A 20,422-nucleotide genomic window follows, 5' to 3' on the forward strand; every position below is an offset into this window, starting at 1 on the left:
TTGAAGCGTAATAAACAGGAAAGGAGAAAGATTAGGAGACGACTATTGGTCCAAGAAAAACTACCACAGAGAAAGGAAAATGAGAAAAAGAAAGAAAGACAGACATACACTTTTGATGAAAGCTTTAAGGCAAAGAAAAAAGATTCTAGTAGAAAGTCTCATGATTCTGATCACAGTAAGAAAAAGAGTGTGTACAAAAATAATCTGTATAAACTCAATGCTACATATAGAGAGAAACAGAGAGAACATTTGAGAAAAATCTATAGAGATAGTGCTAAAATTAGAGAGAGAAAAAGAGAACGTGTCATAAGGATGTATAAAGAAGATTCCTTATTCCGAGAAAAGCAGAAAGAACGTATAACAAGAACTTATAGAGAATCTCCCGTTTTCCGAGAAAAGCAGAAGGAACGTATGAGAAAAACATATAAAGAATCTTATAGACAATCTCCTTTATTCAAAGAAAAGCAGAAGGAACGAATAAGAACATACAGAGAATCTCCCATGTTCCAAGAAAAGCAGAAGGAACGAATAAGAAGAATATACAGAACTTGTGCTGAATTCAGAGAGAAACATAAAGCTTACATGAGGTCATATGTTTCTAACCTATATAAAGAAAGTGAAGAATTTAGACAGAAAAAACGATCTTACGTCACTAAACGTTATGGAGAAGAGAAACAATTTCAGCAGCAACACAAGGACAATATGAGAGAACGAATGAGAGTCAAATATTGGAACGGTTTTTCTTTTAGACAGACGCATAATTTCAGATGTGCAATGAAAATAAAAAGAAAATATCGTCAGATGCATCGACCAGCTGAAAGTTTACAGTGTCATCCAGATAACAGTTTAATGAATGAGGCCATATCTCGTTTCAGATCAAACATTAAATCAGCACCATCCTATGTTTGTACTGTTTGTCTAAAAGCTTCTTTTCCTAATCAGGTGAAAATCTGCAAAAGAAACAATTACTCAAAACACCAAACTGTAGCTCAGCAGTGTCTAACTGGTAAATTTGTTCATGTGTGTGATGAAGCATGTAATGATCACTGCAGCTTTCCTGTTGAGAGAAAAAAGGAGTATATCTGTCACACGTGTCACAGTTCCCTCAAAAGTGGACGCATGCCAAGGCTTGCTGCTGTCAATGGTTTAGAACTGCAGGATATTCCAGCTGAACTGTGTGATCTCAACATTCTGGAGAGACATCTGATTGCCAAATGCATACCATTTGCTAAGATTATTCCACTTCCAAAGGGCAGACAAAGACTCATACGTGGTAATGTGGTGTGTGTACCATCTGAAGTTCAACAAACAGTTGACTGTTTACCGAGGCTCAGAAACCAATCACAGATAATGAGGATCAAGCTTAAAAGACGACTGTGCTACAAAGGCCATCAGCTGTTCCAGACTGTCACCTGGTCTAAACTGATCCAAGCCCTGCGTAAACTGAAACAGATTCATCCACAGTACACAGATATTGTTATCAGAGATGATGCATTGCTTTGTGATCCAACGTTACCTGATGATGACAGCAGTGATGAAGCCAGCATGGCAAGTGATGATTATGATGAAGCAGATTTAATGGAAATTGACAACTATGAAAAAGATGCCCTTTTGAGTGAAACCGAGTCTGAAAGTGAACAAGATGTTAATATGCAATCCTGTGATGAACAACCAGAGGAACAAAATCCAGAGGAACCAGAAAGTGATTTGAACAATGGAGGTTTTGCTCTAGAAAGTTGTCTGCAGCCTGTTGACATTTCAGAAGAGATTCTCTGTTTCACTGATAACACATATTGTGTGGCTCCTGCAGAAAGAAACAATCCTGTTAGCTTCTTCAGAACTCCTCATTTGGAAGCCATGGCATTTCCTGTGCAGTTTCCTACTGGTCAGAATACACTGGATGAAAAGAGATGTCTTAAACTCACACCGAGTGCTTACTTCAAGTCAAGGCTTTTCAACATTGATGCAAGATTTGCTAAAGACACAAATTACCTATTTTTCTCACAGTTTGTAACTGAAATACACTTGGCTAATTCCAGCATGACAATACAGCTAAGGAAAGGTAAAACTATGACCAAAGATGGACGCAAAATCACATCAGGAATGTTACAAAGTAAGACAGAAGTAGAGAAGCTGGTAAGAAATAAAGATGCAGTCAGATTTATGCAGCCACTAAGAGGAACTCCAGCTTACTGGCAGAAAACTACCAGAGATCTATTCAGTATGGTTCGTCAAATAGGAACACCTCAGTTCTTTGTCACTTTCTCTGCTGCTGAGATGAGATGGCCTGAAGTGATTCAAGCAATAAAGAGACAGCAAGGTGAAGAGGTTGATTTCGAAGCCCTGGACTGGTCAGAAAAGTGTGAAATTCTAAGATCAAATCCAGTAACCACCATGCGAATGTTTGATAAGCGTGTTGAGGCTTTGTTCAGAGATTTGCTTTTTTCTCCTGCACAGCCCCTTGGTGAAATCATTGATTACTTTTACAGAGTTGAGTTCCAGCACAGAGGTAGTCCGCATATACACATGTTGCTGTGGATTCGAGAAAAGGTAGAAGTAGATGTGGATGATGACCAAACTGTCTGTGACTTTGTGGACAGATACATCTCAGCTCAACTTCCTGATCCAGAAAAACAGCCTGAACTGCACAAAAAAGTTGCTGAACTACAAAAGCACAGCAAAAACCACACAAAAACATGCTTTAAGAGTGTGAACTCTGGTTGTAGATTTGGGTTCCCAAAACCACCAGCCACAAGAACAATGATTGTGAGACAGGATGAGGATTCAGACACTGAAGCTGCAAAAGCCAAACTCAGACCTTTGTTGAACCTGCTGAAGGAACCTGAAGCTGCTTCCCTCACCATAGAGCAGATTCTGTCACGATGCAACTTGACAATGAATGAGTATGAGCAATGCCTCCAAGACATAAACAAGAAAACAGCTCTTATTCTGAAACGTGACCCAAAGGACTGTTGGATTAACAATTACAACCCAGACCTGCTTGAAGCCTGGAACTCTAATTTAGATGTCTCGTTAATCTTGAATGCCTATTCTTGTATAGAATACCTCTGTAAATATATAACGAAGAAAGAATCTGGCCTCTCTGAATACCTGAAGACAGTTATTGACAACTCTGATAAGAACACGGTCAATGAATGTGATGAAATGAGAGCTGTGATGCAGGCTTATTCAAAAAAGAGAGAAATCAGCGCACAGGAGTGTGTGACTCGAGTCTGTGGCCTAAAAATGAAAAAATGTTCCCGCAGTGTTGTATTTGTACCAACAGATGATAACCCAGTAAAAATGAGCCGCCCGATGAGCTACCTGGAATCCACAACACATGACAGTTGTAATATTTGGATGACAAGTTTGAGTGATAAATACAAATGCAGACCTGAGACACCAGAATATGAGGAAATGTCCCTGGCTGATTTTGCTGCCCTGTGCCGGTTGGTGAGTGGTCCAAATGAAGGAAAAGATGTGCTTCCTCTTCTAAACCAGCTTGGATTTGTACAAAGGCGAAAGAATGATAAACCAGCTATAATCAGGTATTACCACTGTTCACAGGAAAAAGATCCTGAGCAATATTATGGTCGACTGTTGAGACTTTACCTTCCACACAGATCAGAGCAGGAACTGAAACCACAAGGGTTCCAAACCTATCAGTCCTTCTACAACTCAGGTTTTGTACGACTTCCATGTTCAGACCACAGTGAGTCTGTGAAAAGGGTTGTGAAGAGAAATAAAGACAAGTATGAGAAGAACTCTGAGGATATTGAGAGTGCACTGGAAGAGTTTGAACAAAATAGGGATGTTGTGATTGATGAATGGTGTAATCTTGCTCCTGAATCTGAAGTTGTGAGGCTGCGATGTGATGAGAATCTTCCTGAGAGACATTCTGATGATGAGAACGAACAGGAAAATGTCCCTGACTACAGTCGTCAGTCTGATGCTGTAACAGAGATCAGAGCCATCAGAGAACAACCTGCAGTCGATCCAGCTGTGGTACGTGTAATGTATCAGAATCTGAACCAGAAGCAGGCCTGCGTGTTCTATGCTATAAGAGACTGGTGTATTCAGCGAGTTTGTGGTTTGAACCCAGATCCATTTTTCTTCTATATCAACGGTGGTGCAGGAACTGGAAAGTCACATCTGATTAAATGTATTCACTCTGAAGCATCAAAGATCCTGAGCAGACTGCCTGCTAATGCAGAAGAAGCTGACATATCAAATCCAACTGTTTTACTGACGTCATTTACTGGGACAGCAGCTTTTTCTATCAATGGCTCTACGTTACATTCTCTACTGAAACTACCCAGGAGTCTGAAACCACCCATTCAAGGACTTGGTAACCAACTGGATGAAGTCAGATGTGAGCTTATGAATGCCGAAATTATTGTTATTGATGAGATTTCAATGGTTTCAAAACCCCTTTTTGCTTATGTGGATGCAAGACTGAAACAAATCAAAGGCACTCAGAGACCTTTTGGTGGAATGTCAGTTTTAGCTGTTGGAGATTTTTACCAGCTGCCACCAGTGCGACAGTCTAAGCCTCTCTGTGTTTATGATCCAGAACAGATTGACCTATGGCAGGAGCATTTTCAGATGATCACTCTAACCGAGATCATGCGTCAGAAAGATGATGTGGCCTTTGCAGAGATGCTGAACAGGATTAGAGTCAAAGAAAAGACAGATGAGCTTTCTCAGTGCGACAGAGATTTGTTGTCACAGGCTGTGACTGCACCAGAAGAATGTCCAATTGAGGTCTTACACATTTATGCCACCAACAAGAATGTTGAATCCCACAACACAGATACGCTCAAGAAGCTTCATTCAAACATTATAATCATCAATGCAGACGATTTCCAGAAGGATAAACGTACAGGCAGAATGGCACGAAGAGACAAACCATTTACAGGTGGGCGAAATGATTTACCCGACACCCTGAATGTTGCTGAAGGAGCTCGAGTGATGCTGACCAGAAACTTGGACACACTAAACGGTTTGGTCAATGGTGCTTTTGGTATACTGATAAAGGTGGTGAGATCTGAAAATGATGGACACATAATTAAACTGGGGCTCAGAATGGACAACCGGCAGCCTATGAGACACAACCGCAGTGCTAATGCAGCATCTGATGATCTTGTTTACATTGAGAGAGCAGAGGAGAGTCTGAAGTTTAAAGGAGCGGTACGCAGACAGTTTCCTGTAAAGCTCGCATTTGCCTGCACAATCCACAAAACCCAGGGTCTTACAACACAGACAGCTGTAGTTTCAATGAAGAACATTTTTGAACCAGGTATGGCTTATGTTGCTCTCAGCAGGGTGACGTCTCTCAGTGGACTCTATTTGCAGGACTTGGATGAGAACAAGATTTATGCCAATCCCGAGGTAACTGCAGTGCTCCAAACCATGAGACAAGCCAGCGTTGAGGAAATGATGCCTCTTCTTCAGGTCAGAGAAACAGCCAGCAGACCTGACACTCTTACACTGATCCATCACAATACGGAGGGTTTGCCATCTCACATCAGTGACATCAAGAGTCATCATGAAATGTGTTTAGCAGATGTTTTGTGTCTCACAGAGTCTCACCTCCAAGGCTCCTTTGTTGCAGACAGTCTTCATTTGGACGGCTACACCATGTTCAAACGCAACAGACATGTGTCCTACACAAACTTTCCTCACATGGCCAGCAGAAGTGGTGGAGGAGTTGTTGTGTATTTGAGGAATCATTTTCAGGTTCAGGTAAAACAGTATCTGCATAATGTCACTGATCTTGAGTTTTTAGTGTTGAAGGTTCAGGCTCCATTCCCTGCGCTCATTGCTGTTGTGTACAGACCTCCTGACTACAGTTTGACACCATTCATGCAAAACCTGGTAAGTCTTTTAGATTCACTTGAAATAATGGACTGTCACCCAATCATTGTGTGTGGAGATTTTAATGAGAACCAGTTACAGAGTGGAAGAAAACAGATTCTGGAGCAGTTTCAGTCTAGAGGGTATTCACAGCTGATCACTTCTGCCACTACAGACAAGAACACCCTGCTTGACCTCATTTTTGTTTCTCAGCCACAGCAAAGTCTCCATTCAGGTGTCCTGAGGACATATTACAGTTACCACAACCCTGTGTTTTGTGTCCTGTCCTCCAGCCAATCATGAAGTTGTCTGGTGAGTTTTGAAACAATTACAGATCATGTTTGTTACAGAGTTTACTGATTGTAGAGCATGAAAAAGATTTTTCATTGAAAAATCATATTTCTTCATATTGTCTTCCCTACTCTGTCTGTAAGAAGACCCTTTCTTATTGCAATGTTATTAATCATTTCACCAAATCATGGCTGTACTTCATGCAGAGCCGGGAGATCTGCTTTCTGTTATCATGCACCTCAGATCTGAAATATGCTGCAAAAAGTATTAAACGGACATAATTTATTTTTTATTCTCATGTTTTAAATGACTAAATCTACTAATGCATTTTTTCATGGATGTTAATTGTCATCTCCTTTTTTGATACTTTTTTTACTCTGACGTATGTAGCTCAACAAACGAGATCTTCCCTTCCAAGGGCTTTCAAATATGAAATAGTAAATAAATAAATCCCAGATAAATGCAGGTATTTATTATGGGTCACATGAATAAATACAGACAATTATATTTTCTTGATTATAGTAAATTTTGTAGAATCAAATGTTTTTGGGATAAATGAGGTTTTGCTTATCATGTTTTACAGGTAAAAAAAAATGTTAAAAGTTTTAAACTATCTTTAGGCTACCAGAGATGTCTATAACAATACATTACGTAGAGAAAAACATTTTTGCAGCTTACAGAATATGTATAAAAACTGATTTAGAAGTACATGGAAAGTTTCTGCATCCATTTTCTGACTTGGCCTTTATCCGGGTGGGTTTGGGTTTGGGTGGATAAAGGCCAAGTCAGAATTCTCTGAGCAGCTGGAAAAAGCTGCTAGTAAACAAAGACATCAGAAAGCAGGGGCTTTAGGTGTAGTCCCCGCTTTCTGACGCACTAATTAGATTTAGTAACTGACACCCCATACCAGCATTACATAGACACTTGGGGGCTGAGATGGGTGGGTGGGGAGGGTGGGTGGTGTTAAAAGCACTTTATGTTTTGTAGATCTATTTTTTCAGACAGGGCACACACAGTCCTGTCTCCTTTGTGGGAAAACCTTCAAACTTCACCATCCTCAGCTGAAACAACAACATCTTAACACCATCTTCATGAACTGCTGAGCCAAACCTGATCCATCAGTGCTGGACTGCACAGATAACTACATGCCACAAGGAGACTGCTGTTTTATGAACTGCCATACCAGTGTGTCTTCAATGGAGAAGATGACACACCCATCACCTGACCTCCTGCCTGATCTGGAGACCATCATCATGCTGCCACACTACACACCTCTGAGACCATCAATGATGACTCATACTGAGGAAACTGTATTTGCTGTCAGAAATGCTCAGTGATCCTCAGAGCAGAGAGAGGTATGATTCTTTATCTTTGATAAAAAATGTCATTGCTTTTAATTCATTTAATTAATTTAAATCCTGATTATTGCATAAAGAATTACACACTCAAATGATTATACTTGTTGACACTTTTGAGTTTTAATTCACATTATGGATTACAAATCTATGCTTTTTCTACTCTGTCTCTCTGTGCAGGTATTGCTGTCTTCTGAGTTCTTCAGTGTCCCAACTGAGACATTCAAACCTCATCACAGAGCTCCTGTCTTTCCTCACCATCATGTGAGTGTGAGATTGCTCTGGATTCTGGTTATGTGGCCTGCAGCACCTATAAGGTATTTCAACATTGTTCATTTTATAACTTATTTCTAGTTTTTAGGCCTTAACACAAATAAAATGTTCCTTTTTCTGTATTTTTTAGAACAAGCTCGTACAGTGTGCCTGCATTCCAGCTTCTTAGACTCTACGCAAGTGGACAGAGTATCAGTGTTTGGCCACCCTTACAGACACCGACTTCTGTCAACTCACTGCTACTGATCAGGCACCTCACTCCAGGAAGACAGAGGGCTGCAAGCCTGTCATCGTTTCCAGTGTGGCTTTGTATTCTTGGGGTAGTATCAGATTTTTCCCACAAATATTCAAAGGTAACACTTATTTTAAGCTTAGTTATTAAATCAAAAGTCTTCCCTTGTGTTAATTTTTTATTATATTTTTTTGTTTGTTTGTTGTTTTCTTTTAGATTTATATGCAGTGATCGGATGTGGTGGAGCTTTGTTAACTGTGTGGAAAACATCTGTTTGTGATTATATTTACAATGAGGCTTTAAGGTGACAGTTTCCATGTAATTTCAATCCTTTTACTAAGCAAAAACATGTTTGTAATTAACATATTTTTTCAGTTTTGTCTTTTGGATTTATGGTTAACATTCCTCCGTGACAGCAAATACTAAACTGGTCCAAGTAACCAGCATATCATTGGTCAAAGGCAAAAAGGACCACATGTCACACTAGCAATGAATTTTTGACTGTGTTTGTGTCACCAGATTTAACAAACAATATCAGACATATGAAACTGAACTCTGGATTAATGTGCAGATGTTTTTTGTGTTTTTTTTAAATTGTTGAATAATTATTTTGTAGGACAAACCCAATCTATTTACCCAAACAATGTAACTTGTTTGGGTAAATAGTGGATTAATATATCTAAGTCTATAAGTATAGCAAGCTGAATTCATACAAACACACAGCTCTAAATCTTGAATTGTAGGATGTACAAAAATGATCATGTGATTATTATGGACATTTAAATAACTATATCTATTGAACCATTACACATATTCTTTATAGAAATTACACAATCTCAAAATGTGAAAAAGAAAGTGTTTAAGTGAATAAATAATGTGTGTTTGTATGAATCCTGCCTTAGTATGGGGTGTCAGTAACTACATTAGTATAGAGTAGGTCTAACAGTGGTTTTCCACATCTGCTCTAATATATATAGATAATGGGTCAGACATATAAAGTCATTTTGAAAAGTTCATAAAGGTCACATCCATTTATATATGTTCCTCTTTATCATTTTATATTAGGTCACACAGCTGACTTTTGTTTTGATCAGAGTAGAACCATAACATTCATGCTAATGGTTCTACTGTTTACAGTTACTTTATGATGGATTTCATCCTGGTCACAGCACTATGTGAAAAGCTGTTAGAGGTAAAGTTAACCCAATTAATACCTCATCATAAGTAACTCTCTAACGCAAAGCAGTGATTATTTTTCACTGTAATTTATTCCATAACAATGTTCTTTATTTGATCCCTGTTTCTTTAAATATGGACATCTATTTTTCAGCTGTGTGACTCTCCACACCAAATATATCACAATGTGGACTTCATTTCGACAGTATTTTGTAGATTGGTACCATGTTTATCATAAAATCAGGAAACTGTAAACTAATTGAAAAAATGAAGCTTATGAAAATTTTAATGAGGCATTGGAACATGTTGTTTATCCTTGCCAAATGGTATTTACACAAAACTCCAGCAAATCAGAGGATATATTTTTGTCTCTCACTTGCTGTTTATATATGTGTATATTTTTGCAGTTAATAGCCTATCATGTGTCTGCGCATCTTAGGGACATAAACATAAACATGGCAAACAAGGATATGTTCACAATTCCAACAGATGCTTCAATTGTTTGTATAGATTCATTTGATTTGCATTTTCTATTAATATTTTTTTTGTTTGTCCCAAATGGGATTTTTATTTTTGTATGCCATTATTGTAATCATTGGAAACAACTGAAACAACAAAATATTTTGTATCATATGTTTCTAAAAAATATTTCAATGTTCTACTTTTCTACTACTAGTTTTCTACTTTCTAAACTTTCTTCCACTCTTTGGCATTTCAATAACATTATTTTTTGGGTGTTTTTATCTCTGACCGCAGCATCTTGTGCATTTATTACCTAAATGTTATTTGTGTGGGTTTTGTTTTTGTTTGTTTTGTTTTTTTGCCATTTTTAGATTTCACCAGCTGTGTAAACTCTGCAATTTTACCTTGGTTTTGTTCCACATCAGTTTATCTGCTGGCTGATTTTCTTCCTTTTCTAATGGTAATTTTTCACAGTTAAACAAGTAACTTTGAGGTTACTTCAGCCTTTTCAGCTGTTATCTGTTGACAGTTTTGCCTAATTATTACATTTCTGCAAAATTATAGCAGTTCTGATAACTTGTAATATTTCTGCCAAGTTTTTAATTTTCTACTAAATTATATTATTTTTTCTAGGTTACACTACTTTTGTTTATTATGTTATGTTATGTTAAGTTATGTTATTCTAAATTATTACATTTCTGCTAAGTTGTAGCTTCTGGTAAACTACAACATTTCTGCTGAATTGTTATGTTTCTTCTAAGTTATTTCATTTCTGCTAAGTTATTACATTTTGTTAACTTGATGTTGTTCTGCAACGTTATTAAATTTCAACAACTATTTAAACAATGACTTTGATTTCTTTAGCTTCTTCAGCTATTTTCAACTATTTTCAGCAGACAGCTTCAGCTTTACAGCATCCACACTGCATTTTCGCAGGAAATGCAAATTTTTCTAGTTATTCTTCATCTGCAAGTTGCTTCCGTACGTTTTTCGGCACTTAACTGCTGCCTCAGTTTTCAGCCGATTTTCACCGTTCAAACTCTATACTGTTCTGCTCTTTCTGCTAATTCCTGCTATGACTTTTGGTGTTTATTACTGTTATACTTAAATATTACACTTTTTTCCTTTAATTTGTCCCATTGAAATGAATGGAAAACTTCCACAATTCTGCTAAAACTTGCTTGTCTTTGAAACTTAACTACTTTGTCATACTTTCACCTAGAAACTCCATTCAAACTTTAAAATGTTCTCAGATTATTGGGCTATTCATGACTGATTCAGCTTTTTCGGATCTTCTACCGTTTTAATTTATACCTCTTTAAGTTTTCAGTTGCAAAATTGTGATTTTTCAGAAAATACATGCGTTGCTATGGTTGCTATGCAATTAAGTCAGAGTGAGTGCTGGTCCGTTCTGAATTTTCTCTTCATGTCTAAACAACTTCTTGCTACTCGCTCAATTTCCACTCAACCCCACAAATTATACATCAAAACGTAGGTATTTTTGCTGGCTTTCAGAAAACGTCACTATCACTGTTGTGGAAGTTACAGATTTTTATCAAATCGCCTCAGACCAACACAAGATCTGAAACGCTCCATTGACTTTCAATGGAGAGTCTGTTCAAAATCAGCGCTGGATTTCTCTGATGAGAGGCATTTTCAAATCGTCATATCTCTTTAACAAGCAAAGTTAGGACATGAGGCTTGTGCCAATATATCTTCAGACAATGCTGACACTCACAGTGGAAGCAGTTTTTACAATTATCTTACCGTTGAGCAATGAATTACGTTTGTTTGAGGGGTGGAAATCTGTCCTCCTCTCAGTTTTCAAACTCCGAAAATGAAGCCGTTTCTTCTCTCGTCATATCTCCGCGACGGAGGTACAAAGAGCAGTGAAATCGCAGTCAAGTACACCAAAGTCCGCTGATTCACCCAGTACAAGATTATGCTGCTAGCCCTCCTAGTTTTGAGTTACACGACGTTTTGTAACTCCAGAAAACGGCGTTTTTCGCCTCTCACCGCGATCTAATTGTGACTAGTCATCAATCTGTTTTTCAGCCGCCCGCCCCCTGTCCAGGTGGCGCAATCGGTAATGACACGGCTCTGCAGCTCAAAGGTCGTGGGTTCAATCCCACCTTGGTCAACATTTTTTTTTTCACAGACCTGTAATTTATATTGCTAATTTTTTTCACTACAAATGAGTAGTGCAAAAACATACTATGTCTGCAACATCACAGTATATCTGTTATGTTATAGTATTACTACTAAATCACAGTATTTCTGCCAATTCAAGGAGGCTGACTGTTACTAAGTGCATCAGTGTACATAGGTCATCTGTTGTGTTGGAGTGCCCTCTTGTGGTGCCTTTTGGGTAGTGCCTTAGTAAACGTGAACACTGCAAGAAGTGGTATCAGACTGGTTTGTAGTGGAGGAATTTGTTGCCAGTTTCTTTCATCTTTATCCGTATTCATGTTGTAATGTAGTAACTTTTGTGGCACAAATACCTCAATATGGCAGAAATACTATGTTTTGGCACAAATACTTTGATTTGGTATACTTTAGCTTCTTCACCCCTTTTCAGCAAAATTTTCATTTTTTTCACCCCTTTTCAGCACAAATTCCAGCTTTTTTGGCTGTTTCAGAAAAAAAAACTCTCTTCAGCAGAATGTCTGCTGATTCACCTCTATCAGCACAACGTTCTGCTTCTTTGCCTCTTTTCTGCAGAAATTCTGCTGATTCACCTCTTTTCTGCAAAATTTTCATCCTTTTTGCCTCTTATCAGCACAATTCTCAGCAGCTTCTGCTAATTTAAGCAGAATTGTCAGTCTATCCACATTTTCTTTGAGAGAATGGGTTTGGCTCAGTGAGATGAGTAGCTCTCTTGAGACCAGGAGGGCTAGGTTCAAATCCTGCTCATGGCAAAATTTCTTTTCACCACTTTTCAGCAAAAATTTCTCCGTCTTAACCCCTTTTCAGTGGAATATTTGGCTTTTCAGCAATTTTCAGCAAAAATTTGAGCTTCTTCACCTGTTTTCAGCAGAATTTTCAGTTCTTCACCGCCATACAATTTTTTGCAACTTTTCATCTTTTTCAGCTATTTTCAGCAGACAGCTTCGGCGTTAAGGCATCCACACAGCATTTTCGCAGGAAATGCAAATTTTTCTAGTTCCAGTCTGTTATTGCAGCCACAAAACAGCCATAAATATCCATCCATTCGCTTCCGCTTATCCTTTCCAGGGCCGCGGGGGGCGCTGGAGCCTATCCCAGCTGTCATAGGCAAGAGGCAGGGTACACCCTGGACAGGTCGCCAGTCTGTCGCAGGGCCAACACACAGGGACAGACGCACACCTAGTGACAATTTGGATTATCCAATTAACCTATCCCCTCAAACTGCATGTCTTTGGACAGTGGGAGGAAGCCGGAGTACCCGGAGGGAACCCACGCAAACACGGGGAGAACATGCAAACTCCACACAGAAAGACCCCGGCCTGATGGTGGAATTGAACTCAGGACCTTCTTGCTGTGCGGCAACAGTGCTAACCACCGTGCCACCTTAATGCTAAATGATATTTGCAGGTTTTCAAGTAACAATTCTGAAATAGATTACAGTATTTACCGTGAGAGCCACGGGGACATAAATGACTTCGAAACAAGAGTGAATTACAGGCTACAAGTCATGGTCCATTCTTACTGTGCATCTCTCTCACTTTTACTTATGACCAGCATAGTAATATTGGTTTATGTAGAGTAAAATGCTGATGGGGAATGTTTTTCCTGTAGAATAAATGCTTAAACGTTCTGTGGAGTTTGTCAGTAATAAAATCTGGCACGTCTGACCTTCTATCTTAAGACACAAGATATCTAAGAATGTAAAACTCTAATATTAGTCATCAGCTTGTATGTCTGTTATTTATAACATAAATAACAGACATACATTTATATCCATTGCCTCGGTCTTATCTATGTTAACCTTGTAACTTGAGTTAAATCCATAGTCTAGAATAAGGTTTTTTAGGTATGATACTGTAAGATTGGGTTCTGTTAGATATAGTATTGTATCATCAGCATATAGGGATATTTTATGCTCTTCATTGTTTATTTTGACACCCTTTATATTATTATTGCCTATTAGTAACAGGGGACAGAGTTCCACCTCGACCTCCTTTTTGTAGTGCTGGCCCGTTTGAAGTTGAAGCTCTGGCATATATGTCACAAAAATCAACACACTGCTTCAGAAACACTGTGCCGAGGGTTGGTTCGTCTGAACAGAGTCACATGATCAATGACGTCCAAAGCTTCATTCGGCATGTCACTGCTTCAGTACCTGATTCAATGGTTTGTAAGGAACTGAATCATTGACGGGGCTTGTGCTGTGTTTTGGTAGCGATTTCTGCGTGAGAAAGCGAACCAGTGTCCAACATAATGAGAGTCATGGAGCTGCCGAGGAAGGAGGACCTACTACTCCTAAATAAAAGCCAGTTCACAACCTATTTGGTCCACTGGTCTAAAATGTACAAAGAAATACACTATACATATAGTGATGGTTATCATTATATAAGTAGTAGTATATTATATATAACATACCTTAATTACATAATTATGTGGAGGCAGGGCTCCCACAGCACAACAATACTCTTAATCTATTATAACATTGTGTTGTACATTATTATATACAGTGTATATTTATTTGTCTTAATAAAAACACTAAGAAGTCCCAGTCAAAGGGAGAACACACCATAACATATTTAAACAAGAAAGGTTTATTCATTAGCATAATTTCTTAATAATTAGACAGAATGTCTTTCCAGTCTGAAAGAGATCTTTCTATTCCTGTTTGCTAACCTGAATCTACAGTGGATTCATTCTTTTCAGCATCCTTATTATATTTATTGATTTTACAGTAATCTTCATTTAGTAAACTGACATTCGGTTTTCAATATGCCGTTTATATTTAGCTCAGTGGCTATAAAGAACCTTGTCTTTCCAGTGTTTAGTCCAAAAAGTGTCTTGTGCATCAGAAGAATGAGTCCTGGCTCCTGAATCCACTGGCTCAGTAGCTGCTAACCCATGATCTTCAGTAGTTTTAATGTTATTGCACTGTTTTACATTCATACATGCAGGAGTTTACACATCAACACAAATCCACCTTTCACTGATGTTTCCATGGGGACCCCAGAAAGGAAAGTTTGCCAGCTTGCCTTGTGTGTTGAGAATGGGGCCACATCCTCTCGCTCCGTTCCCAGTCCTCCAGTTTGTTTGTTTTTATATCACCTTACCTGCTAACTTTCTCCATGCTGTGAAGAAAAATGATAATTACCCTCTATAATTATCAACGCGTGACATGTCATAATGATCTTCATATTTGTACATGCTTTCATCTCAGTGACTCCCAAACAGCAAGCACATATGACTGTATTTTGTGGTTTGATGTAGCAGCTGATCTGTATCACTCACCTGAGTGCAGGTAGCTCCGCTTCACATACAACAGCAGGATCATAACAGAGCCCACAGCGAGGTACAACATCCAGTTTGTTGGCTCTGAACAGAACACACATGAGTTCTGCTGCTCCCAGCTGCTAGCTCCTAGTATTACATTGAGACTCACCTTCCACAATTAGGGTGAAGCTCTTTGTGATGGGTACTTTCAGGGACTGATGGGAGACGCTGCATGTGAACTTTTTCCCAGAGTCCCTGAGCGCAGCCTGGAGGTAGAAGAAGCCCGACAACGAGAAGGTCATGTCCCGATTTTCTCTGTGGTAGGAAAGGATGACATTCTCCAGTGACCTGGGATGTGGAGCGCCCAACACGACTGGATCCTGCTCGTGCCAAATTATCTCCACATCCCGAGGGTAGTAGCTGTTTGCCTCACACACAATCTTCCTCTTGTTACCCTCCATTAGTGAGAGACTGGGTCCCACATTGAGGGAGACATGGGGAGGCTCTGAGGAAGGAGAGAGAAAAAACCCCATTTCTTTAAAAACTGAAACGAACAGAGGCTTTTCTGCTGACTTTCTATATTTCTGAATCATAAAAAACACCTCCACACCATACGACTTTTATCACATAAGGTAAGAATGAACACTTTAAGAGCATGATTTGCTTAAAAAAAAAGACAGAATGTTATTTTAAAAAGAGTTAAAAAAATTGTCAGCATTTACAAAGATGCATTTACATGCTATTTTGCCCTATTCAGGAAAAATGGTTTTGCAGACTTATTCATGTGCAACCCTCCAACAGCGTGTAGCCTGACAGCGATGATGCTATGCTGATAATGCTGAAAAGTGGGCGTGAACAGCAGAGTGAGTGACAGCAGGCATGCAAGCAGGAAACAGCGACAGACTGGTTCTACCACATATTTTTGAAGTTGCTCCTGATAGCAGTAAACGTCTCCAGTAAACTTTAAACAGTAATAATAAGAATATTTATGGTTGTCACAGTATGCTGTACACATCACAAACAGCTTTTTCACAGTCCACCTTAAACTCCATCCACTTAAACTCCATCAATAAATGTGGTTAAAAGCATATAAAAATTCAAAAATTATCGATCAGCACAAACATTTAGTATTAGCACTTTGTCCATGACCTATGACTGTTTTCCTCACCTTCAATCTGCAGATTTATATCCACCTGGCGAATAGTGGATTCACGGACACTGAACAAATGTAGGTCCCTTCACTGCTTATCATGGTGGAGGCGAGGGTGTAGGAGGCATCTCCGGCTGCAAAGGCACGTAGTCCAACACCACTTCCCTGGGTCTGTCCTGTGCGCCTGTTGTAACTGAAGAGCTTGGTCCTCTCACCGTGGTGCTGCTTGTGCCACTCCACAGTGACCTTTGCACCCTTTGTGGTCGACATCAACTGGCAGTGGAGCTTTTGCTGGAACTTCAGGCGTGCTTTAACTGAGGGAGTCTGTGTTTTGATGACCATGGCAACTGTGGAAAGTGCACAACTGAACACATGTGAGTCGTTGAGCACATTTCTCAATACAAGTGTCCAATAATAGTGTAGGAGCCATGAGAAAGGCCGTCTTTCATTTGTGTATTGAAAGTTGAAGATGAACCCTAAGAGGTGTGACATTTCTTACATCTGAAATGTGACACCTCTGGCAATCCCTAATTCTAAGCCATTACGGCTGAAGATTCCTGGTTAGCTGGGTAACCACTAACCAAGTTAACAAACAACCTGGGTACAGCCTACTGTGCATATACCTTAACACAAGGATCCTTGCTTCTTATCTGTGTACATATGTTTATTTGTCTCATTCATGTAATCATTAACACCAACTGGCTGATATTAGTTACACAGACACAGGGTCCTGTTACATGCATGCAATCTTCCTCATTAACTCGGTACCATTGTTCCACATGATCACACTTTCTTATCTTTAATTAGCTTAAAAATTCCTGCTCACGTTGAGGAAATCCAAATGCTCTTTGTTGTCATTAATGGTGCATTCAACCACATCTTATAGGACAAATACACATTTGTTCTGGGACACACCCAACATGTGCATGCACTCTCTCTCAAACAAATACTAATTTTTCTAGTTTATGTGCTGGTGTAATACATTTTGTAGCGGAGTGAATACTGCCAGTCTCATTCAGAACTTCTAAATGTGTCATCAGGTGAGACTGCTGATGTCTAACTTTGATTGTAGTTCTTCATTTAATTATTAATCAGACTACCTAAATCAATGTATTTTATGAGAAGAATTAAGTACATTTTTATTATTTCATTATTTTAATTTTTATAACATTTTATCATTTGTTTTAATGGATGGTTAGTCATTTGTAATCAAGTTAACTGTTTTATTTATTTTCCTTCAGTCAAAGGTTGTTCCCATAATATTTATATTTTCTTCCTTTATGGCAGAGGTTCCCAAAGTGTGGGGCCCGCCCCCCCATGCAATGGCGCAGAGCCATTACATGGGGGGCGCAGTATGAAAAAAAGAAAGAAAAAAAAGAATGCTTGGACACTGCTAGCATAATGGACAGGTTTTTGACGGGGCTCCCACACAAACGCAAAGCAGGAGATGAAGCATCGCCAAATATGTTTCCAAACCAACTTCCTTCCAAGCCAAAGACTAGAAAATATGGTGAAGCATGTCTTCCCTTTGGCTTCACCTGCACAAGTGCCGAGGTAGGTCTCCCCTGCAAATAGTTTTCCCTGCGTCGGAAGCACGGGCTGGGCTCTCCAAATCACGGCCAAACACGATCCAACAATGTCGATTTTTAGTTGACAAACACTTCTTGTAATGACTAACTACTCCTGACATTTTGGACATGTTAACTCATTATGCAGTAAAGTTACAGTGGGATACAAATAATATCAGGCTGATCCTGCCACGATTTGTTTCCCCGGTTCAAATCACGGACAAACAGTATCCCACAGCTGTTTTTGTTTTTGAACCCATTTTGCACAGAGAGGCATTTTTGAAAAATGTAATGATAGCAATGTTGAATATTATTACACAGGAAAAAAACAACTACACGTAAAATAATTACACCGTGACGCCTCTGCCTTTCTAAATGCAGGGACAGTAACTGCGTGTGTATATGTAAGCGTGTAAAAACTGCAGATAAATTAACAGTAACAGTATTTTGTCTCTATCTGCCATTCTGCAATTCATCTCATGTAAACAATAACGTGGCGCACAGCGTGGCGTGAAAAGAGGCACATACCTTTGTCGTTGCGTGACGAACTCTGTATTCCTCGTCCACACATAAACTTAAAAAAGGAGTTTTAAATAATCTCCGTTTTCGGTGAATCGCAATACCGTTTACGTGTTGACGAAAGGCCCAAACGCATAGAAACAGCTGCGTTTTCAAAAATACCCATGTAGGTGTGGACGTAGCATAAAAGAGTTTTATTACTACCTGTAATTTATTGCCGTTTACTTGTATTTGCTTAATTGTTTACTAAATGTTTGAGGTGTGAAATAAACCGCAATGGAGTTTGTAAACAAAATATGGGTGTGTGTGTTTGGAGGATGGGGGGGGGGGGGGGGGGGCGTGAACATTTTCTTGTAAAACAAGGGGGGCCTGGCAAAAGAAGTTTGGGAACCACTGCTTTATGGGGTTCTGCACAGTAATACTAACGACTAGTCATAACTCCAACAAAAAACAAACTTTTAAGACAGATATATTCAGTTTTAGTCTGAAATCCTCATATGTTCAGTTTACCTGTGGTCGTGAGCACCTCTCTTTTGGTAGTCTGGCCCTCCTGGGGAGGCTGGTCGAAGGGGCGCCTGAGGAAGCTGGTGAAGAGGCCCCTGCTGTGTCTGAGGATGCAGGTAAACCAGTGGTTGTACTCCCGGGCACCGAGGACAGGCCAGCGGACGTAACCGCCCTCTGTGCTGTATCTGTGCAGCTCACACTTCAGCTGCTCTGCCTCCACCCCTCCACATACTGCAGCAGATCCAACTTTGATCCTAGAAGATGATAAATTAAACTCTAACACACTGTTGTTGTTGTTTTCATGTTGTTTTCAGCCTTCTCCTCATGCAGGCTGCAGTGACTCACTGGTGATGAGGAAAGTAATGGCGTTTCGGTTAACAGGAGCATCTCCTTTTTGACCAAACTGAAGTATAGCCTCTCTGTGGATGAGCCGAGTCTCTGTGTGGTTGTCCTTGTTCAAAACACACGCTCGTCAATGAAGGCAGGGCAGCCACTGGAACTGATGGACACTCCACACACCTGAATGACACACACACACACACACACACACACACACACACGGGCATAGAAAATCAAACAGTGTTAAGTTCATGTGGTAGCCTGTAGTGCCGTTTGCTGACCTACACACAAGCTGTAATCTGTGACAATAACTCACCTGCACTTAGAGTCCAGTAATAAATATGGTCAACATCAAACCATGATTCTTCCCGGTGACCTCCACGGTCATACCCTTGCTGCGTGATTGTCACAGGAAGTTGTCGGGATACTTTCACTTTCAGTCTGCGGAGGGGAATGCTGTGCAGAACAGGATAACGAGCTGCTCACAGAAGAAAAAAACAAAAAACTTTAATCTAAAATATTTGCTATTAAATTGCGTTAATTTCCCCGAATAGGCTATACAGGTGTTCTAATTATTTTATTGTCAGTCATTATGTGGATGACTGTGTCCTGTGTAAATTACTGTGTGTGCTATGTCATACACAAAGGCTGGATTTTTACGGATTCGTTTCCCACAAAGATCTATTGTTAATTCACGGCGAATAGTTTTGTTTTTGTCTTGTTTTTTAGTGGTTTTTCTTTGGTAGGGTGTCTTTTTTTTTGTTTTTTTAACTGTATTAAACTTGCAGTACCTTTTTGTCCTGAAGTGTCGCTGTAAAAAACTGACTGCATGAAATACCAGCTCAATAGAGAACAGTCCTGAAATTCAACACACGGCGTAAAAGAGAATTTCCACCCATTTATAATGAACAATAGCAATACAAACAGATGGCGCTATCCACCAAACAAAATAAATTATACAAAGGCTGAGTGTTTAGGAGACATATCAAGAGACATATCAATACAATAATTATTAAAAATTTAAATAAACGTGAAAAAGATAAGCATAAAAAGTTCCTAAAGAAAAAAAAGTCCTGATACCAAAGTCTCAAAATATTCCATATTGTTTTATTGAATCCTGTTGGACTGTAACAGCTCCTCCTGTGATTCCAGAAGCCTGCAGTGATTCAGTGTGGAAAAAGTAGACGATCCACACTTTTCTATATATCTTCACAGAATACTCAGTGGTCATATCCAAGTTAAACCAACTTAAGCCTGAAGGATT

General features: G+C 39.3%; 1 long non-coding RNA gene, 1 pseudogene and 1 gene segment (V, D, J or C); 1 reads left to right on the forward strand and 2 right to left on the reverse strand.

Moving 5' to 3' along the window:
• Nucleotides 1-7,759: 7,759 nt before the first annotated feature.
• Nucleotides 7,760-8,617, forward strand: LOC109198011 (uncharacterized). The gene is made up of 3 exons (XR_002058999.2): nucleotides 7,760-7,819; nucleotides 7,906-8,128; nucleotides 8,224-8,617. It is a non-coding gene; the product is annotated as an uncharacterized LOC109198011 (long non-coding RNA).
• A 6,148-nt stretch (nucleotides 8,618-14,765) lies between these two features.
• LOC109198010 (immunoglobulin kappa constant-like) lies at nucleotides 14,766-16,266 on the reverse strand. The segment is given in 4 exon segments: nucleotides 14,766-14,936; nucleotides 15,097-15,180; nucleotides 15,248-15,583; nucleotides 16,247-16,266. Coding segments are annotated over 3 exon segments (408 nt in total).
• A 7-nt stretch (nucleotides 16,267-16,273) lies between these two features.
• LOC109198009 (tapasin-related protein-like) lies at nucleotides 16,274-19,636 on the reverse strand (annotated as a pseudogene).
• Nucleotides 19,637-20,422: the final 786 nt, after the last annotated feature.

Source organism: Oreochromis niloticus, unplaced genomic scaffold (genome assembly GCF_001858045.2).
Source record: "Oreochromis niloticus isolate F11D_XX unplaced genomic scaffold, O_niloticus_UMD_NMBU tig00007400_pilon, whole genome shotgun sequence".
NCBI classification, from domain to species: Eukaryota; Metazoa; Chordata; class Actinopteri; order Cichliformes; family Cichlidae; genus Oreochromis; species Oreochromis niloticus.